The sequence below is a fragment of the Saccopteryx bilineata genome, chromosome 3 (genome assembly GCF_036850765.1).
Source record: "Saccopteryx bilineata isolate mSacBil1 chromosome 3, mSacBil1_pri_phased_curated, whole genome shotgun sequence".
Lineage (NCBI taxonomy): Eukaryota > Metazoa > Chordata > Mammalia > Chiroptera > Emballonuridae > Saccopteryx > Saccopteryx bilineata.
The window spans coordinates 164425848-164448896 of record NC_089492.1 but is presented as its reverse complement, the minus strand read 5'-3'; the positions used below and the strand labels follow the sequence as shown (position 1 = coordinate 164448896).

General features: G+C 43.4%; 1 protein-coding gene across 6 annotated transcripts in view; it reads right to left on the bottom strand.

Moving 5' to 3' along the window:
* PDE4DIP (phosphodiesterase 4D interacting protein) overlaps positions 1–23049 on the bottom strand; it is a 201226-nt gene that overhangs the window by 116333 nt on the left and 61844 nt on the right. For all 6 annotated transcript variants that reach the window (XM_066268147.1, XM_066268148.1, XM_066268149.1 and 3 more), the window contains one exon: positions 2029–2105. In XM_066268147.1, the coding sequence (XP_066124244.1) occupies positions 2029–2105 (77 nt within the window). The remainder of the gene's footprint in view (positions 1–2028; positions 2106–23049) is intronic.

Here is a 23049-nt window from a genome sequence, read left to right as displayed (position 1 = left end):
ACTCGGTCTGCTGTAGCCCCAAGGTCAAGGCACATATGAGAAGGCAATCAATGAACAACTAAGGTGTCGCAACGAAAAACTAATGATTAATGCTTCTCATCTCTCTCCGTTCCTGTCTGTCTGTCCCTATCAATCCCTCTCTCTGACTCTCTCTCTATGTTAAAAAAAATAAAAATAAAAAAAAAAGAATCAACTTTTACTTTGACTCCGTATTCCTTGATAAATGCACTAAATGAAAGCTAACTATAGTATCTTGAGAATGGAAGTTAAACATTTTCTGAGCAGCTCAGTTAGTCGGGAACCCTGAGTTAACAGGCTTCAGCTGTTCTAAAGTCAGCAGTGCCTTGAACTGATGCCAGAAGATGTGGATTCTGCCACTCATTTGAGAAGTCTTAGCACTCTGCACCTTAAATTTCTCATTTGTAAAAATAGAATGATGCTACCTATTTTAGAACTGAAATGACATAAAAAAATTTTAAAGCATTACACAAATCTCAAAATCTATTAATCAGTTGTTATTTTACATGTTTTCCTAAAATCTATCAGCTCACTTCCTGCTTTAGTGTATAATAATACTAGTACATTGTGTATTATTGAGTCTGGTTTTGGGTATTCTGATCTTGCTGGACTTGTCATCCTAAGTACCAAGAGATGCTATAGCGATAGTAAGAATACCACTACAGATTGAATGTATTCTGAACTCAGGATATAATCTGAAAATTATTTTTAATAATTTTAATAATACTTATCACTTAAAACTTAGTTGTTGTTGTTTTTTTGTATTTTTCTGAAGCTGGAAACGGGAAGAGACAGTCAGACAGACTCCCGCATGTGCCCGACCGGGATCCACCCGGCACGCCCACCAAGGGGCAACACTCTGCCCACCAGGGGGCGATGCTCTGCCCCTCCGGGGCGTCGCTCTGTTGCGACCAGAGCCACTCTAGCGCCCAGGGCAGAGGCCAAGGAGCCATCCCCAGCGCCCAGGCCATCTTTTGCTCCATTGGAGCCTCTCTGAGGGAGGGGAAGAGAGAGACAGAGAGGAAGGAGAGGGGGAGGGGTGGAGAAGCAGATGGGCGCTTCTCCTGTGTGCCCCGGCCGGGAATCCAACCCGGGACCAGGCCGACGCTCTACCACTGAGCCAACCGGCCAGGGCTAAAACTTAGCTTTTTAATTATAAAAACTATAAATTACAAAAGTAACCATTTTAACAACAGGAAAGTATGTAAGAAAAAATCAAGTCTTCTCCCCATCACAAACTCCATTCTCACTCCCTTGCTAGAAGCAATGTAAAGGATTTGATACATAACCCTCCAGTTTTTTTCTAGGCATTATTAAGCAAACACATGTACATACAAGAGAGGACTGCTTGTCTTTACTCAAAGGGGCTGATAGTATAAACAACACTTAGCACTTTTCCCCATTATTTAGTCTGTCAGGGACTTCCCACCAGGATAATAACATAGAGCTAACTCATTCTTTTTAATGACTGCATAATATTCCACAATATGGTTATATCAAAATGCCTTTAATGACAGCTATACTGAGGCATAGTTGATTCTAGGTTTTTGCCATTACAAATAATGATTCAGTAATCATCCTTATACATTTATCCTTTCATACTCATGTTTTCATTTATAAGGAAAGGATTATTTAATCAAAGGAAATGCTTTTTTTCTTTGATAGGGAGTGCCACATACCAAAAATACTACCACAATTTACACTCTCAACAGCATCATGAGAGTGTCCATTTCCCCCAAACTCTATGCAAGCCCTTGGTGTTAGATTATTGAATAGGGAATTTATAAGCTTAGGTCTGGTGAGTTTAGTAATCTAAGACAATGTCTGTCAGACTTAGTAACAGACACAGAGCCCAAGGGAAAGAAAGCACGTGATTTCAATTCCTGAACTAGACATGACATCCAAATGCCATATTCAGGTTAAGGAAGTTGGTTCCACATCGACTATTCTCAGATTAGTGATCCAGACTCTGGAAGTGACCAGAGCTCAAATAGGGTGACTACAACTCACCAAGTTTTATCCAAATGCTGTGTCTTGTCTTGGAGTTCTTGTTTCAGGCTCTCCACTTCGACCTTCAGCTCGATGTTCTGAAAAGCACACAGGCATTGTCATTAACTGCCACAGATCTCTACCCTGGAACCAGGCTCCAACTTGACGTTGCCTTGGGCTCACAGCTTGTCATCTCAACTCAGCCCTCATTAGGGCCCTTGACATAGTGACCCAGCCAGTGATGACTGAGCTGCAGCTATAGGATTTCCTAGGAGCTACTGACCCATTCTCCTAATTGGTTCATCACAGCCCTGGTGATGAATGCTGCCCAGCCTGTCCACTCTCTAAAGCACTGGAGGACAGAGTATACACTAAAATATTTTTTTCTTGCCAACATAGGTCTGTTCCTGAAAACCAAAGTGCTATATATAGGATATTTTAAATATACCTAGGGGTTGAATTATTTAAAGAAGTTATGTTGTAAACATTTTTGAAAATAATATACTGCTTTTATCATAAAATTAAACTTTCATAAATTGCGCTTGTTCAGTTGAGACAAGAGTCTGATGGCAACAATTAATTTTTATTGAGCTGAAGTAGCAACAAGTCAGATTGACAAAGAGAAAAAATAAATAAAAACATCCCAAGTGAAGACAAGTATGAACAAAGATTTGGTGAGAGGGTGGACATGAGTGTCCAGGGCCGGTGACATTGCCTGGTGTGTGGTGAGGAGTGGGAAATCGGTACAGAGAACAGTGCACAACCAGTTTGTGAAAGTCATGCTGAGAAGACTGAGGAGTAATCAGTAGAGAACAAGAACTTACTAGGGAGCTGCAGGCAAAATACTGTCACGACTGGGTCACACTGAGGAAGGAATATAGGGCAGATGTGAAGAAGATGGATGAGTCAAGAGGCCAGAATAGGATGGGGACTGTCTGGGGCCAACGAAGCACAGGGAGGAAGACACACGACTTTCAGAGGCAGAATCCACAGGGCTCGCTGATTTGTGAGAGGTTCCAGTTAGACCACAGGGAGGAGCCTAAAGCCAAGGCTGAGGTTTCTAGCAAGTGGGTGGTAATGCATATTTTTAACTAAACTAGGGAAGAGAAAAGGAAGAGCAGGTTTGTGGGGGAAGGTAAGGAGGAGTCTATGTATATTAGGTGGGGGATTTACCTGATTCAGGCTCTGAGCCAAGTGCACAGAGATGAGTCAGTTCCTCCCCTGATGGAATCCATAACGCAAATTAAACAGGAAGAATTTTATTAATACTATGTCATGGGCTTGATCACAAGAGCCTCAGTTTTCTCACAGGGGTAGTGTGGTTGCTCTCTTTTTCAATAAAGACAATAATGCGTATCCCACAGGGGACTTTGTGTGGATTAAATGAGATAATGCACATAATACACCTGACTCCTAGAACACTGCCTTGCACATGGCTGCTCAACAACCTTCATTCCCAGGCCAACTAGTGCCACCTCAGCTCCTCCCAAGAAAAATATTTAAATCTAAAGGGTGGAAAATGGAGGATGCAATTATGTGGGCTCTATCTGTTCTAAATCCTAGATAAGAAAATGAAGGGAGCTTGATCAAGCGGTGGTGCAATGGATAGAGGGTCAGACTGAGATGTAGAGGACCCAGGTTTGAAACCCTGAGGTCGCTGGCTTGAGCCTAAGGTCACTGACTTAAACAAGGGGTCACTTGCTCTGCTGTAGCGCCCCCCCCCAGTCAAGGCGCATATGAGAAAGCAATCAATGAACTAAGGAGCTTCAACAAAGAATTGATGCCTCTCATCTCTCTCCATTCTTGAAGTGAATACTTGAATTAATTTGATGAAAGATTAACATTTTAAAAAATCTTAGCATTTATCTGTTCTGGGTCCCTCATTTTAAAAATAAGGAAATTGAAACCCAGAAGGGCTCCTAGAATACAAGCAGTAATGGAGTCCAGCATTCCACCTGACCATTTCAGCCACAGACCAGTCAAGAAACACTGCCAATTTCTGCCTGATTTAGTGGAATGTGGTAAGCTATAAAATATGCTACATGAAGTGTACTCTCGAAAGATGCGGAGCAGTGGTCAAGAGCATAACCTCCTCCCCTGTCGAGGGGGATCATAATGGCACCTCTCTTTTAAGGGTGTTAACAGACCAAATGAAATAACGCACAAAAATTACATTGCACGGTGCCTGGCATGCAGTAAGCATTCAAAAACTAGTAACTATTATTAACTATAAAACAACAATTTACCCTGTCTAACTAGGACAGTTAAAGTTCTCAGTCATAACCACATATTCAACTAGTATTATGTCATAGAAAGAAAAATAAATTTATTACACTGACAGTGGGCTATACCAGGACCCTATACACAAATACACATCCAATTGGAACATCTTCACATAAGTTTTATCCTTCTGAGATAAGCAGAGAAGAGAAATGAAAAGGAGGAAAAGCATAACATTTTTTAAAAATAAGAAAAGATAAAAAATGGAATTATTCCTCTAGGCTTTAGTAGTATGTCTATTCAATCAAATAGACAATGATTTTGTGAGCCTCACATAGAACTGCTAAAATGGCTTCATCTCCACAAGATTAGATCTGAAATCTGATCAGTAAGTCCAGTGGATCAAAGTAATTTCATAGGTGCTACAAAATCTTACCACATGGAAATGCAAGTACATACCAATTTAAAGTCTATAACCTCTTTCTGCAGAAAACCCACTGCCTAGTTACACAGTGTTTAATCAGACTGTCCTTGTGTTGGCAGCACAAGAAGCAATCATTGAATACACAGCTGGGTCAAGCAACTGAGTGAAACAAGTTGATGCTTCTTTCTTTCTCACTCCCACCTACCTCCTCCCCCTTCCCTTATCCTCTCTCTCAAATCAATGAAAATTTTTAAAAAATAAAAATAAAGAAATGATATATACATAGGTGAATCTTGAACAGATTATGCTAAATGAATGAAGTCAGTCATAAACCACCACAGAGTATATGATTCTATTGATATGAAATATCCAGAATAGGTAAATCCACAGAGAAATAAAGTGGTAATTTTGGCAACTTCTGTAATGTCTGTCACAGTAAAATACATCTGGGTTCTCAAAAAAAAAAAAAAAAAAAGAAAGAAAAAGTAGACTGGTAGTTGACTAAAGGATGAAGAGGGATAAGGGAATTAGAAGTGATGCTGAATAAATTGGGGTTTCCTTTTAGAATGATAAAAACTGGGATATTTGCACAACTCTGAATATACAAAACACATTGACATATACATTGAATTGTATACTCTCAAAGGGTGAATAATAACGGTATGTGAATTTTATCTCAAATTGTTATAAAAAATGTTTTCAGTTCTGACCAGGCAGTAATGCAGTGAATAGAGCATCAGACTGGGATATGGAGGAGGTCGCCGGCCTGAGCATATGGAGAGAGAAGGTCGATGGCCTGAGCACCGGCTCACCAGCTTGAGTCCAAGATCACTGGCTTGAGCAAGGGGTCACTCGCCCTGCTGTAGCCTCCTGATCAAGGCACATATGAGAAATCAATCAATGAACAACTAAGGAGCTGCAATGAAGAATTGATGCTTCTCATCTTCCTCCCTTCCTGTCTTTCTGTTTCTTCCTGTCTGTCTGTTCTTTCCTCTCTGTCTGTTCCTATCTGTCCCTCTCTCTGACGCTCTCTCTGTCCAAAAAAAAAAAAAAAGAAGTGTTTCCAAAAGCCCTAGAAAGTTAAAATAGTTAAAATTCAGTGATAATTCAAGCTTCTCTAACAGAGATTAGCACTGGATATTTCAAAATCTCTTTCCAATCCTGCCCTCCTCGGCAGCCTCTGTGTTCAGGACTTTGTTAAATACTCCTTCCTTCTCACTATGGTTGGAACAAACAGTCTCTTAATCAGCCTCCCCAACCACAGTTTTTTCACCACTTAGCTCTGATCAGTTTACTCCCTTTAGTCAAAAAACTGTAATGGTTTTTAACTGCACAGCAATCTGGTAATAACAATTTCTTTAAATTTAACCTCACCCTATATCCCGCTTTATCTCTCATCACACTCCACCAGCCTGACACTTTCCAACATACATCTGGTGCTTCCTCAGGGCCACGTCCCTGTTCCCTGCAGTTTCATCATTAAATGCATGTCCCTAATGAAGCCTTTCTTTATGTCTCCTTCCCCCATTAAAAATCATTTCTTTTTTCCTTTTTTTTTTTTTTTTTTTTTTTTTATATTTTTTTGAAGCTGGAAATGGGGAGAGACAGTCAGACAGACTCTCGCATGCGCCGACCGGGATCCACCCGGCACACCCACCAGGGGCCACGCTCTGCCCACCAGAGGGCGATGCTCTGCCCCTCCGGGGCGTTGCTCTGCCGAGACCAGAGCCACTCTAGCGCCTGGGGCAGAGGCCAAGGAGCCATCCCCAGCTCCCGGGCCATCTTTGCTCCAATGGAGCCTTGGCTGCGGGAGGGGAAGAGAGAGACAGAGAGGAAGGAGGGGGGGGTGGAGAAGCAAATGGGTGCTTCTCCTATGTGCCCTGGCCAGGAATCGAACCCGGGTCCCCTGCACGCCAGGCCGATGCTCTACCGCTGAGCCAATCGGCCAGGGCCTTTCCTTTTTTTTTTTAAGTGAGAGGAAGGGAGATAGACCCCTGCATGCATCCCAACTGGGATCCACCCAGCAACTCCTGTCTGGGGCCAATGCTGAATCAACTAGGCTGTCCTCAGTGCCTGGAGCCGATATTTGGATTAATCAAGCCACTGGCTATGGGAAGAAAAGGTAGAGAAGGGGGAGAGGGAGGGGAAGAGAAGCAGATGGTTGCTTCTCATGTGTACCCTGACGGGAATTAACCTGGGACCTCCGTAAGCCAGGCAGACGCTCTGTCCACTGAACAAAAAGTCATTCCTTACGCCTCTGATTTTTCATAGTATCATTTCTCTTGTGCATCCATAGAAACACACCTACGACACACCACATAACTCTTTGTATTTCTACACAATTCTTATTTACCCTTTTAAAAAATATAGGCTCCTGAGGGACAGAGAAAAGGTGGCACTATCCAGATGTGCTAGTCTTCGCTTTGCCTTTCAACTTTGGGATGCTGGGACAGGGGTTTCAGGACAGGTAGACCCAGAGAGGCAAAAAATGCCTTCCTGCCATTTATTTACTAGCTGGGTGATCTTTTCTGGGTACATTACTTAAATTCTTAGAACCTAATTTTCTCATCTATAAAAAGGGGTTATAAAAATTACTTGAGGATTGTAGTGAGGAGTAAATGGAATAACCCATGTAAAGTACCCAGCATAGTAACTCATTCAAATAGCTAGCAGCTGTGACTAACCTGAGGCCTCGCAGTGCTTTGCATCCGGAACAGATGAACAGGAGGAGGCAGAAGTGGAATGACAATGTTTACTGAGTAAAAAGGGATAGGAAATGCTGTGATTGTGCAAAAAACTCTCCATCGGGAGCTTTTAAGACTTTCTCTGGTTTAAACAGAATATTCTCTAGGAAGTATATTATTAACCCATTGAGATACAAGGCTGTGAAAACTGAGGTATATAAAAAAGAAAGAGTTGCCAAGTCACTAGAATTCTGAATATAACTTAGGATTCCAGCCCCCTCTGCCTCTCCTGCTCCCTGCCAAACAGTCCAACATTCCACTCCTGGGCCTACATCGAGATACTAATTCAGATCTCCAGACCTTAAAGTGGACATTTTAGAGGGAAAATGGACCAAGTAGTGGCTGGTATTAAGGAAGTATTTTAAAGCCTTTTGGGTAAAATAGCAGTACATGCTTATGTTTCAAAAAGCTCTTTATGTGTTAGAGGTACATTCTGATGTCTTCCCAGACACAGCTCTATGATCTAAGAAGAAGGGGAAGGCAGAGACAGCACAATGTTGCTAACTATTAAAGTTGGGTGACAGGGACAAGGGTCACCAATCCATAGCACAGTTACATGGGAGATACTATTTCCTTTCTCCCGTGTATATTTGAAAAATTTTCATAATGTAAAGTTTAAAGCAGCGGTTCTCAACTTGTGGGTCGTGACTCCGGCGGGGGTCGAACGACCAAAACACAGGGGTCGCCTAAAGCCATCGGAAAATACATATTTCCCGATGGCTTTAGCCGCTGAGAAGCCCCGCTACCGTCTGCAGCAGCGCTATTCAGCTTGAACACACGCCGTTATGGACAAGTGTTCCAAACTGAATGCCTGCGATCATGCGCAGATGTGATGGCATCCGTTGGGGGCCTAAGGGGCGGGGGAAGCGGGGGGGGGGCACGCCCCACAAGCTATCCATAGCAGCGCATTACGTGTGTCCAGCGCTTGCTGACATCAGTGGGCGGGTGCAGCAAGCGCTGGAGGATAGAAGCTTAGGAGGCAGAGAGGCAAGAGGCAGAGAGCCAAGAGAGCCTGCTGGTGTAAAAAAGGTTAATAATGTAAAAACAGTACACACACCATACACACAATACTGTGTAAGTGTAAGGTGCTTGTGTGTAATCATTACACAGTACACAAAGCAGCTTACACTTACACAAAGCACCATACATTTACACAGTGTGAACTACATCGGTCTTATACTATAAGAGACCACTATAAGATGTAGTTCACACTGTTCCCCAATGTATAATTATCTCCCATATCTCCCACTATTTTCCCATATTCTGAATGAGGAAACTGCTGAAATAAGCGGTTTCTGGCATTGAATCCGCCTCCTATTGATTTCATTGGGAGTGCGGCGGATTTTGTGGAAGAGAGCTCCCGAGAATCTCGGGTTACCACACAATCCACCGCAGCCTCCTGTTGATTTCAATAAGAGGCAGAGAAATGATAGTTTCCGACACATTTCTTCCTCTCCTATTCAAGTCAATGGGAGGCCGCAGCAGATTCCGCTCAAATATAGAGCATGTTGCTTAACTTTTTCCACGCTAGAACTTTTCCTAGAGCAGAAAAACTCCAAAGGTGGAATCCGCCACCCCCAATAGACTGAAAGAGGCCTCACACTGAGGAATCTGCTGTGCGGATTCTGCATTGTAAAAGATCTGCTTCCTATAGAAGTCTATTGGGGGTGGCGGATTCCCAATAGACTGAAAGAGGCCTCACACTGAGGAATCTGCTGTGCAGATTCTGCAGTGTAAAAGATCTGCCTCCTATAGAAGTCTATTGGGGGTGGCGGATTCCTCCTTTGGAATTTTTCTGCTCTAGGAAAAGTTCTAGCGTGGAAAAAATTAAGCAACATGCTCTATATTTGAGAGGAATCTGCTGCGGCCTCCCATTGACTTGAATAGGAGAGGAAGAATGTGTCAGAACTGCATTTCTGCCGTACAGGGGATCTCTCTTCAGCGGAATCCACGGGTCTCTCATTGAGGTAAATGAAATGTGGATTCCACCACAGAAACCGCTGCTTTATAGTGTGAAAGAGCCCTGAAAGATACCATCCTGTGCAGAAACTGCAGTGTATCCTATGACGTAGTTCACACTGTTCTATTAATATATAGAAAACTTGCCACTAATCTGGAAAAAACAGATCCATTAGTTAAGCAGCTATTTACGGAATGGTAGCCCCAATACACTAGGTAAGGAGGTCCATTAGTAATAAATATTTCTCAATATATAATTAAATATTGTTTTTGTGATTAATCACTATGTTTAAATTATGTTTGATTTGTAGCAATGAGAATACATAATGCATATCAGGTATTTACATTCCGAATCATAACTGTAGCAAAATTACAGTTATGAAGTAGCCACCAAAATTATTTTTTGGTTTGGGGTCACCGCAACATGAGGAACTGTATTGCGGGGTCACGGTATTAGAAAGGTTGAGAACCACTGGTTTAAAGGGACTTTTTCATCACAAGGTAAGTGTCCACATTCGTTTTTATTCTTCACGCTCACATTCGGAATGACTGACATTAGGTCAGCCAGCAGCAAATGTACAGCTCCTAGGATAGCTTCTTTACCCACCAGACTGCCACAAAACAGTCTGCTCAGTCCATTTCCCAATACTGAGGGATTAAAAACATAAATGTGCCTCTAAGAACCTCTTAAACTTGGGGATCTCAGAATACCACTGTGTCTGAGTCAAAGGGAAGAAAGAAGGAAGGCAGGAATAAATTCCAAACAAGTTTCTGTTTGAGAAGAGTCTTTACTGTGTAGACAGAACTAGTAAAGGCACAGTTGTTTCACTCTCTCTCTTACCATCTCCCAGCCTTTCCAACTCTCACACTGCCTCACTCTCTTCCTCTGCCCCCTTCCGACCCTACACAACCTGGACAGTAGGTACCCTTCTGATCTGACACAGGACCACGATCCAGTGGCCATTGTTTCTGATAACCAGAGTTCTGAGTGATGGTAGTTTGTGGCAACATAGTTTCCATGACTCCTCCAGCCTTTGGAGTCACTCTTTACTCCTCTCAACCCAGGGCTTCTACTAATTGAGAAATCAATCACGTAAGTGCCCTTGGATGCCTCCAGCCTTTGTCTGAGCTGCTGTCAGCTCTGATGCTTTCTCTCCTCTTTCTAAGCCTGTTCATTACAGCTCAGCTCAGGCATCCCCTCCTCCGGGAAACTTTCCCACCCCCTAGTCAAAACTAATTCCTTTCTCTTCGCTCCCACTGCACTTTTGCTCTTTGATTATACCTAAGAGGACTGTAAGTTAACATCCATCCTGAGACTCTTCTGAGACTCTTTTACCAGGACAACAGGCAAAAATCGGGACCGTTCTGAGTAAACCAGAGCTCATGGTCATCGATGCTGATGTTCCATACAGCACTCACCTCATTCTGCCTTAATTTTTTTCTTTTAATGTCTGACTCCTCCCTCTAGGTTTTAATGTCTGCAAAAGTACTTTTCCTTCCACAGCTCTCTGGGTATGTTTATGGAATAAATGCTTTACCAACTGTTTTGAATTGCTAACTGACATTTTTGTTTTAGTATTTAAGTTCACATTTTTGTTTATATGTTTTATTTCAACTAATCTTCAAGCACCTTGAGAACAAGAAATGTGTCTTATGTTACTTACTAGCCTTCATAGTTTGCTGCTGGGATGAGTAGGCCCTCGAGAAGAAAGAAAGAAAGAAAGAAAGAAAGAAAGAAAGAAAGAAAGAAAGAAAGAAAGAAAGAAAGAAAGAAAGAGAGAAAGAGAAATAAAGAAAGAAAGAAAGAAAGAGAGAGAGAGAAAGAAAGAAAGAAAGAAAGAAAGAAAGAAAGAAAGAAAGAAAGAAAGAAAGGAGGGAGAAAAGAAAGAAAAGAATGGAAGGAAGGAAGGGAGGGAGGGAAGGAAGGAAGGAGAGAAATAGGAAGAGAAGAAAGGGAGAAAGAGAAAAACAACTTGATAGCATATCAGCACACATTCATTGATAAAATTAGCAAGTATGTATTGGAGACTAAAGGTTCCCAAAACCAAAGTGTTTTCCTTAGCATCAGAGTCCTGGACCTCAAAGACGCTCTCAGTGTAATAAGAGGTGGACTGGGGTGAGCGATGGAAGGAAATGAACATTGCCTCTCCTAAGACCATAGGAAACACACCAGAGAGGAACACACGGTCTCTAAAAGGGTCTTTATTTGGGACTAAAAGAAATAGGGCCAAATCCCACCCTAAATCAGTTCTATAAACTGAAGGAATTAAAAAAGACATAGTGTAGGAGGAAGAAGAGACTCAAAATCTTGCGAGCAGAATTTGTGTAATTTCTGATGATTCACCCAAAGTGAAAAGTAAATCTTTGTAGTTGTGAGGTTGGTTGGCAATGGGGGAAGGTCATGTGAGGAACCAGGCCTGGGAACTTTGGCTGGAACCGCCTACACCCATGCCCGCCAAAAAGAAACGCCCAGAGCCCTTTGAAAAAAGAACAACTGTCTGTCAGCCAATGAAATTTTGCCACATCATATCAACCTGACCACCCTAACAACATTATAAATTACCCCCAAATAGGGGAGGTGGTGCGACTTCTCTGGCCCCCGTCTTGTGGACCAGAGAACCTCCTTCCAGAAGCACTCTACTAAATAAAGCTTTTGCTGTTCCACACTATGCCCTTCTTTCTTCCTCAGCGGGGAAAATACCTTACAGTAGTTGGTTTTACTTTAAAATCTTTTCTATTTAGAGTTTTATCTCTTTTAGGAAAAGTATACTTCATAAATATTTTTTGTATGCAGAATGAATATCTTCTCAGGACCTCTCTGATACCAGTGAAGCAAAGCCATAGCTCTACAAAACAGGGTAAAGTACTGATGTAAGGTATTTTTCCCCCACCGAGAAGGAAGGAAGGGGCCGGAGCCACAAAGTGTGGAATAGTAAAAGGCTTTATTGAGTACAGCGTGCATCCCACCCAGTGAGGTTCCCTGGCCCCAAGGAAAGATGGAGGCCAGGGAAGTAGCAAGTGGTGACCCATGTGGGAGATATTTAATGGGTCCCTAGGGTGGTCAAGCTAATATGACGTGGTGAAATCTCACTGGCAGGCAGACGGCCGCTGTTTTCCAAAGGGTTCCTGGGAAGTTTCTTTTGGCGCACTTGGTTGTGGGCGGTCCTAGCCAAAATTCCTGGGCCTGAGCTTTCCACATTATCCACTGACCTTACATTCTGACCTTTTGTGTTAAATAGAATAGGGGCACCGTTTATTCATCTGGCTACTTCCTTCTGATTTGGGGCATCGTGGGGAGGGGGAGATCAGAAGGTGGTAGTTTTGAGGAGTGTCAGGAGGAACATCTGTTTTGCTGTGAGTTGAGAAACTTCACGGATGCAGTCCTATAAAGATGAAAAAAAAAAGAGGAGTAATGAGGGATTTGTAGGGTCCAGCCTTTTAGTGAGCCAGAAATAGATGGAGTCCAGTGGTTCTGACTGCCAGTGGTCCTATAAGGAGGCAAGCTTGAGGCAAAACTGCATGTCAGGAGTGGCATAAAAAGGGGAAAGGAAGGGGTGTCCCATCCATTCCTATAACCAAGACCTGTGAGGGAATTAGAGGTCCAGAGTGTGATGACAAAAAGAGAAGGTAGCCCCCGTGTCCACAAGAAATGAGATGGACTTACTCACTAGTTGCAGCATACCCTGGGTTCTCCAAGTCCAGGCTGTGTCCTAGGAGTTTGAGCGATGCGCCCACCTGGCTGGATTGGCCTACCATTCGGATGGCTTGTCCTCCATGTAGAGGCGCTGAGGAAAAGCTTGTTGTCCAAAGGGGCAATCACTCCACCAGTGACTGGGCTGTTTGCAGTCAGGGCAGGGCTCAGTGGGCAGCCACAGGCAGGGGCCCTGTCGGGACCAGTGACCCTGCTTGCCACACTTAAAGCAAGCTGCTGTTGGGATTTATCTTTGTGGCTTGGACTTGAGTTGGGGCATCTCCTGTGTCTTGCCTCTGTTGCTCTGCAGGCCTCAGGGTTGCCACAAGAGCCTGGGTTTGGAGTGTTACCTTCTGCTGCATGCAGGCCTGGCAAACAGCCTTGGCCTGTTTCTACTAGTTGGGACCATTAAAAACTTTAAATGCCATGTTCACAGGTTCCGGATAGGGGCTTGGGGGTTGAGAATAAGAGGATTGGGGCTCTTGGGGAGCCCAGCACCCAGATCCAGCAGGAAACGCTGGAGCCAAAGGCAGGACTGGGCCAGAACTTCCTGCAAGAAAACTGGGGTTGGGCCTTGGGGTCCTGTAAACTGGTGTAAGAGCCAAAAGTAAGTAGAGAATAGCCTGACGGAGGAGGGACTTAAGAACACAGTGGAGAAGGGAGGGGCCCCTTGCCAGCAGGGGAGAAGAAATACAGAATGTTAGTGGTGAATAAGAAACAGGATTTTGCAAAGGGAGGGGGCTTTTGGAGGGAAGAGACCTGAGCAAAAGAGGTCCACAGAGGGACCAGAGAGAAGTCCTAAGAGAGGGGCGCCCCCGGGGGTCAGGCAGGAGAGAAAGAGAGTTGGGAGTCCGCAGAGAAGGAAAGATCAGGATCGGAGGTTTTAGGTGAGGTTTCTCTGGCCAGAAAACGAGCCTGCATGGTGGATCAGGCGGCACAGAGATTAAGGATGGGTGTGCAAATAACTAGAAGCCGTGATTGTAAGAGATCTCCAATCAGCTCCCAGCTTTTTTTGGCGATAGTTAAATTGGTGGTGTTAAAACCGAAAGTCCCTCCAGGAGGCTAATTCAGTGGGTTCTGTGGCCTGGCCACAGTGGAGAAGAAGAACTGTTTCTTCTTCTTTAGGGAGGGAGATTCCTGTGCCCCCACGGCCGCACTCAGTCCTCAGAGTGGTTAGATTTGAGCACCAGCATCCCAAAACTCAAGCTCTGGCCACAGACGGGTAAGGTAAAGTGGATGAGCTCAGGACATCTCCACAAGCACACACACTTGGAACAGAAAGACTTCCCTGACGTAGCTACGGTTTCTGGACAGGGAGTCTTGGAAGAAAGAACTCAAGGGAGGCTGGAAGCAGGGGACTTACCGCACCGTGTGCCGAAGTGGGTGGAAGGTCGGAGATCCTGGTTCTTTCTCGGAAGGAAAGGGAATAGAAGTGGTCCTTGTGGACTTCAATTCCTCCCGGGTTTGGACACCAAAATGTAAGGTATTTTTCCCCGCCCAGAAGGAAGGAAGGGGTCAGAGCCACGAAGTGTAGAATAACAAAAGGCTTTATTGAGTACAGCATGCATCCCGCCCGACGAGGTTCCCTAGCCCTGAGGAAAGATGGAGGCCAAGGAAGTTGCAAGTGGTGACCCATGTGGGAGATATTTAAAGGGTCCCTAGGGTGGTCGAGCTAATATGATGTGGTGAAATCTCACTGGCTGGCAGATGGCCGCTGTTTTCCAAAGGGTTCCTGGGAAGTTTCTTTTGGTGTGCTTGGTTGTGGGCAGTCCTAGCCAAAGTTCCCAGCCCTGAGCTTTCCCCATTATCTACCAACCTTACACTGAGTATTTTCATAAGAATTCTATTTGTCCTGACCAAAGGACAAGGAGCTGGGTCCTGCACAGTTCCTAAAAGTACATTGTAGTAGCTTCTAAGAGAGTTCTTTTGTAAATACAATTTCTTACCATTCACCCAGTTTTAAAACAAAAATAGAACCAAGTAGGTCTAAATATTTGGCTCTGTCATTAACGAACTATGTGCCCCTCCAAAGCTTTATGTTTTTATACAATTAAATTGAATCAGAGCTAAGAATTATTATACCATCCTCACTGCTCATCTTCTGGGTAGACGTGAGTGAGACACTGAAGCCAGAAGGTGTTCAAATGCAAAACATTAAGTCCTTTTAAAGAGAAAACCACAGGCCCAAAATGGCATCACTTTGTGCTAAAGCCCATGATACCCAACCTAGATTTAATATCTGACCCAATTGCTGATTCAAACTCTCCCAGAAACATGGTCTTAACCAACCAGTCTGGAATTTTCTGGTTAACACCAATGAGGTGATCTGTCACATAGGCCCTCTCCATCCCCCACAGAAAGAAGAGGCAATCCGCATGATAAAAACAATGCTGCTTCCCTCCCCCCAAAAGAAGATGCCAGGCATCTAAAAACAATCCTTTCCTTTTGTTATTAGCTCCCTTTCCTCAGCCTTCTTCCTGTAAAAACCTTCCGTTTTGTATAACCTCTGGGATCATCTTTCAGGATGCTGCCTGATTCATGAATTGCTTAATAAAGCAAATGAGATCTTCAAATTTGTTCAGTTGAATTTTGGTTTTTAACAGTCCATAGACCATAAGATAAAGGAAAGACTTTAGTCAGAGGTGTAATTTCTGCCTTTCTTCAGATTCCAGGTTCACTGTCCTCTACTAAGGAAGGTAAGCAGCAAATTAGACACATAAGTTGCCCTAACATGTGACAAGTGTCCTTCATTGCCAGGGAAAGAACAGCAGGGAAGTGTCCACAGCTTCTGTAACCAGAAGACTCTACAAGGCCAGGGCACTTTCCTGTCAGAGCCTGCTTTTATGTCCAGTCTTCAAAGAGATGGAAAAAAACCAAGTGGAAAATTTCTGTTTATACAATACATAATACAAGGATCCACATCCAAATGGCATAGCTCCCCTATTCAGGTCACTCCTACAAGCCCAACCCATGTCAGTCCTTAGTAGGGGCCTGACAACAATACCATTCTCTTCCCTGGCCTGAGCAGACAAACACAGACAGTCACATCTGAGTAAGCACTGAGGCTGTGAATGTGTAAAGAGGTAAGGAGGTCAGGAGTATGGAAAAACACAGAAGAGAGAAAGAGAGAGCTCAATGGGCAGAAGACAGGGTGACTTGTGAGATGTAGCATTTGTTTCTTTTTGATCAAATATTTATGAAGCATGTAATCTGGATGTGCAAGATACTCTAAGAGGTACTACAAATGGCAAGGCAGACACATAATCTGAGTCTTCGGGGAATATACAGCCTCCAGGGGCAATTACACAGATGGTTACAGTACAGTATGATAAATAGAAGGTACCCAGAATCAAATAGTGTATGGACAAGCACACCGGTGGCGACTGTAAATAGCAGATACACAAATCAATACAGGTCTATCATATAATTCCAACTTCAGCCTCCAGAGAAACACTTCTAGACACAACTCGTGCTATGTCATACCTTGGGCTGCCCTTCCTCTCTGCTCCCTAGTTCTAGCCTTTAGAGAGGGTATAAATCTGCATCTACAACACTGCCAAGGGAAAACAGAATCCAATACTTAAGTCAGTGTAGGGTACAATGCAAAAAGTGTGGACTTTAGAACTAAAAGATTAGCTCTAATATTCTATTAGGTTGAATAATAGGAAAAAGTATAGATACTCAATCATTTTTCACAGTTACACATGGTTCACATGGTTCCATATAGTTAACCTCTGTATTCTGGTGGTAAATCACTTAACCAAGGAATATTGTAATAATTAAATGAAAAGATACAGTGAAAATATCTGACATAGAGTAGGTGTTCAATAAATTAGTTTTCCAAATGCAGGGGTCTTAAGAAGAAAAGAGAGCTATTTCTGGTCAAGAATAAATTTAAGAACCCCCTCAAAAAAAACAGATTAAAATGAGATGTCTTTGGATTTGGATGGTGGGGAAGCCATGCATGTGTGGGGAGCAGGAGGTATAGGGGAGATCTCTGTACCTTGAGCTCATTTGCTGTGGACCTAAAACTGCTCTAAAAATAAAGTCCACTACAAAATATAGAGGGGAATATGGGGTGTCTTGGGCTTGTTGTAGTTAGACAATGAACTCAGAAGGCCCAGAAACCTCTGTTGATCTAGCCCACGTGGTCTGGCAAGTGAGAAGCCATACACATAAATACCAATGACTTCAGTGCTGCTCTCCCCTCCCAGAACATTCCTTAGCTGGATGAATCTCTCTCACTTGGCTGGAGCCTCTGGGTCCACAAATAGGCCTGGCTGGGCTTAATTTAGCAACGTGCAGTCCTCCTGTAAAAGTTGCAGTAACGCCGGAGCCCCTGCAATTCCCAGGACACCTTGTCCAGAGACAGGAGCCCAGCCCCACTCAAGGGGCTGACAGTGATGCTCAGAGTGACCTGTTTCTCTCACTACTCAGGAAGAGGAACTCAGAGAAGCAGCCTGTGCTTTTCCTGGCTTCTCTTTGGGCAGCAGGTATAGAACTGGGAACAAAGTAAAATTTCACTATGGAGTTAAAAAGTATAAAAACTATATTGATTTTTCTATAGATAAATTGGTGCACAGGAAATGGATGGCCTACTATTTTTAAATTATCTGTGTCGTCTAACATGATTTGACACATATCCCCAAATTCAGCTCACTTGTTTTGTTTTGTTTTTTTATTTTCGAGAGAGAGAGAGAGAGAGAGAGAGAAAGACAAGAAGGAAGAGAGGGGAGGAGAGCAATGAGAACTATCAACTCAGTTGTTTCACTTTAGTTCATTGATTATTTCTCATATGTGCCTTGACTGGGGGGCTCCAGCTGAGCCGGTGACCCTTGCTCAAGCCAGTGACCTTGGGCTTAAGCCAGCAACCCTAGGATCATGTCAATGATCTCTGATCTCATTCTCAAGCCAACAAGCCTGTGCTCAAGCCGTCAACCTTGGGTTTTCAACCATGGGACCTCAGCATTCCAGGTTGATGCTCTATCCACTGTGCCACCACAGGTCAGGCTGTTCACTTGCTTTTATTTTTCAAAAAGGATAAAGCCACTGATTGGTGTCCTGCAAAGTCCAGGACAGTTTTTCTAACACTGAAGCTTATGCTCCAAACTGGAATCTAAGTCACTCCTCCCTTGAAAGCCTAGCTGTGTCCTGAAGCCAGGCCTTAGGATCAGGCAACTCTTCTGAGGTTGTACTTCTGTTTGGGACCAGAGAACTTAAACTATACACTCTACAGCTCCACCATCAAGGATGGCAGCCACAAGCCACATGTCACTATGGAACCCTTGAGATGTGACTAGTCCAAACTGAGATTACAAAAGCTAACCATAAAAAAAGAAAAAAAGGAGGCCCTGGCCGATTGGCTCAGCGGTAGAGCGTTGGCCTAGCGTGCGGAGGACCAGGGTTCGATTCCGGCCAGGGCACACAGGAGAAGCGCCCATTTGCTTCTCCACCCCTCCGCCGCGCCTTCCTCTCTGTCTCTCTCTTCCCCTCCCGCAGCCAAGGCTCCATTGGAGCAAAGATGGCCCGGGCGCTGGGGATGGCTCTGTGGCCTCTGCCTCAGGCGCTAGAGTGGCTCTGGTCGCAACATGGCGACACCCAGGATGGGCAGAGCATCCCCCCTGGTGGGCGTGCCGGGTGGATCCCGGTCGGGCGCATGCGGGAGTCTGTCTGACTGTCTCTCCCTGTTTCCAGCTTCAGAAAAATACAAAAAAAAAAAAAAAAAAAGAAAAAAAGGATATAAAATCTCAATTTTTAAATATTCATTTCAAGTATATTATTAACATAATTTCACATATTTCTTTTTACTTTTCTTTCAATGTGGCTAGAAGTTTTTGAATTTCCCCTGTGGCTCTCATTATATTTCTGTTTGACAGCATGGCTCCATACGATGTTAAGAGAAAGACATACCAGCTTTAAGTACGTCACACAGAAACAGGCTCTGACCTGCATCACACTTAATCCTGTGGTACAGGAGAATCTGCGCATGTTTTATGCCAGGGGTCGGGAACCTTTTTGGCTGAGAGAGCTATGAACACCACATATTTTAAAATGTAACTCCATGAGAGCCATACAATATGTTTAACACTAAATACAAGTAAATGTGTGCATTTTATGTAAGACCAACACTTTTAAAGTACAATAAGTCTCTGAATTCTTTTTAATAAAGTTGTTATGCTGTTGCTAACAATGATGAATAAAGTACTTCTTACCATTAATGTGACTTCTGGTGCTGCATGGTTTTGCTGATGGCTTTGTAGTCTGGTTGATGCGTGGTGAGGTTAAGCTTCATGCAGGCATTGAGACTTCCAACAGTTAAATGTGATTGTAGGTTGGTCTTAACGTTCTTTAGATGTGAGAAAGACTGCTCACATGCATATGTAGAGCCAAACATTGTCAGTACAGCAATACTCACACGCTGCAGTGTGTGGTATGTGACGGGAAGCACGTTCCAAGTTTTGACAATCAGCTGGTCCGCGGGTTGAAGTTTTTTCATTTCTCCCCACTTGTGTTTGCTCGCCAATTCTGCTTGCTGTCGTGCAAGTCTTTCCAAAACTTCATTCAGTGACTTGAACTTATTCACCCACATGTCTGAGGCCTTAAGGTCAGCAGCTTGTAGCTCAAAATCTCTGATGGAAACACCAGGGATGTAACTCAGGTCAGTGCTGTACACTGCACACTTGTGTGGATGGGTGATAAACTTAAAAAGACGAGTGTGCTCCCGAAATTCTCCAAAGCGCGCTTTCAATGACTGCAGGAGATTAGATGTGAAGCCCACCAGCTGCTGGAGATCAAGATGTTGAGCAGGGTCACTTGCTGTGCATGCATCTTTAAACTCTCTCAGTTTTTCAAAGTGTAGTAAACGACCTGTTTCAATGTCGGCGATGAAGAGTTCCAGCTTGTTTTCAAATGCAAACACTGCTTGTTGAAGGGATAAGACTGTATTTCCAACACCTTGCATTTTCACATTGAGCTGGTTCAGATGTTCAATTATGTCCATGAGACAGTAGAACTTCAGGAGCCACTCAGTATTAGCTAACTCAGGATGCTCGACGCTTTTCTTTTCAAGAAAAGTCTGGATTTTGCTCAGACAAGCCGTGAGACGGCTGAGCACCTTCCCTCTTGACAACCAACACACATTGCTGTGCAGAAGCAGACCAGGATAATTATTCCCAACTTCATCCAGCAGTGTTTTAAACTGGCAATCATTTAAAGCTTGGTCAACAATAAAGTTGACCACCTGAATGACCAGTGACATTACCTCACCAAGCTGCTCACCACACATCTGAGCACAAAGCACCTCTTGATGTAGGATGCAGTGAAAACTTAGGATGGGTCTCTTTTCATGTTCACGAAGAAGTGCTACGAATCCTGTTTCTCCCCACCATGCACGGAGCACCATCAGTACACGAAGTAAGTTTATCCATCAGTAGATTTTTTCTTTAGCGAACTCAGTGAAAGACTTGAATAAATCCTCCCCTCTTGTTGTCTCTTTCGTAGTCAAAACAGCAAGACTTTCCTCATGTAGCGTGTCACCGACAGCATACCTTGCAATCACGCTGAACTGGGATAAATGGTTTACATCTGTTGACTCATCCAAAGCGAGAGAAAAGAATGGTGCTGCATTTATGTCCTTCATTTGTGTTGCATCAATTTGATTTGCCATCATGATGGTACAATCGTGAACAGTTCTTGCTGACAGAGGCATGTCTTTTATTTGTTTGATTATCTTGTTTTTATCCAAAAAGTCATCAAAAAGTTCATTGGCAACATCAAGCATGAATGTTTTGGAATACTCCCCATCTGTGAATGGCTTTTTGTTTCTCACAATTGCTAAAGCACCAGCAAAGCTAGCCAAATTCCAGTCACCTTGTTGGGTCCAACCATGGAGTTGCTGCTGACTAGCTTGCACTCTGCACAATAGCTCTTGACATGCTTTCTTCCTGCTGTCCCCAGCTGGATATTTTTATGCAAATGTAGTATGGTGTGTGTCAAAGTGCTGCTTTATATTTGACCGTTTCATCAATGCAATTTTATCATTGCCACTAGACACTGCAGAACCTGCTCTCTACTCAAAGGTGAATTCCTCTGTCCGTTTCTGCTGAAAAGTACAATACTCCTCATCTTTTTTTCTTTTAGCCATCTTCTTCTTCAAAAGAGTTTCTGCAATTAGCTAGCTGACTACTTGATTAAAAGGAGGGAAGTTTACTTCCTGACTTCACAACAACCCATGTACACTATGCATTATCCAATAAAAATTTGGTGTTGTCCCGGAGGACAGCTGTGATTGGCTCCAGCCACCTGCAACCATGAACATGAGTGGTAGGAAATGAATGAATTGTAATATGTGAGAATGTTTTATATTTTTAAGATTATTATTTTTATTATTAAAGATTTGTCTGCGAGCCAGATGCAGCCATCAAAAGAGCCACATCTGGCTCACGAGCCATAGGTTTCTGACCCGTTTTATGGGGTTATGGAATTCATCAAACAAAATACGGACATAACTCCAGCTCATTATAAGTGAAGCAAAATGAGAGGAGTGATAACAAGCATGACACTGAACAAAAGCCAGCTCAAACTGTGTTCTGACACTAAACTGTGAGTGTCAAGAGGACAGGGACCCCCTATATTTTACCAGCATTTTTTTTCTATTTATTTTATTTTTCTTTTTTATTCTCACCACTTTTTTATCCCCATTGTTTATCATATGACTGGTGTTCAAAACAAAACACAGCCCACTCTTAAACAATTCTGTCCCAGTAGAGCCCAAGCTCTATGTCGATCAGGCATCCCTGATTCATGATTCGACTTCCCCACACAGTGGACACTCCTGCTTATCAGCAGGGCTGGCAGCCTCTTCGAGACTACTCTTGAGGTGGCTATGAGGACGCTACTTATCAGTGGAGAGATCAACCACCACGGGAGGAAAGACAGGACCGACACACAAGTTAGCTGCAACAATCACACAGGCAGTTTATTACTCACAAATCCTATGGTGTGCCTGAGTACAGCTTAAAGGGACCCCAGCAGTGTGCTCCTCTTGGCTGTCTTTGGTCAGAGCAGCGTGGAGCAGCGTGGAGACAGTCCACGTTCACGTTGGAGTCTGGGTGACTACCGCAGCAGGGGATGCCCCTCAGCTTTAGTACCTTTTCTGGCCAATGCCTTCTAACAGGTGTCAATCTATAGGATTATCACCTTAAACCACCTTTTTGGGAGTTCCTCACAGGGAGCCTTTTAAAAAAAAATAGAGAGAGAGAGAGAGAGAGTCAAAGAGAGCGATAGATAGGGACAGACAGACGGGAATGGAGAGAGATGAGAAGCATCAATCATCAGTTTTTCATTGCAACACCTTAGTTGTCCATTGATTGCTTTCTCATATGTGCCTTGACCATGGGCCTTCAGCAGACTGAGTACCCCTTGCTCAAGTCAGCGAACTTGGGTCCAAGCTGGTGAGCTCTTGCTCAAACCAGATGAACCCACACTCAAGCTGGCAACCTCGGGGTCTCAAACCTGGGTCTTCCGCATTCCAGTCTGACACTCTATCCACTGCGCCACCACCTGGTCAGGCACAGGGAGCCTTTTTTATATTAATCTACTGAAGTGTTACATCAAGCCACTTTTAAGATGTACCTAGGGAAGCCTCCTGTCTACGTCAACCCACAGAACTATGACATCAACCCACTTTTTATCTATATATAACTTCAAACACACATTAACTGAGACCTGTGTGAAAGGCAGTCTGTTTATCATATATGTACACACTATATTAATTCTTATCCAGACACCATAACTTTATTAATTTCCTTAATTTCTTTTAATATTATATCCTAATTATTTCTATATCTTCCATATTTTTCTATATTTCTATATATTTAATTACTACAACATTATATTACTGCAACAAATTCTCACTGTCAAGAGTTTCTTCCTCTTACCTGTTTCTTTTCTCATTTTGTTTATCTTCTACCATTGCCAGCCCTTCTCTTGGAGAGACTGCTCAG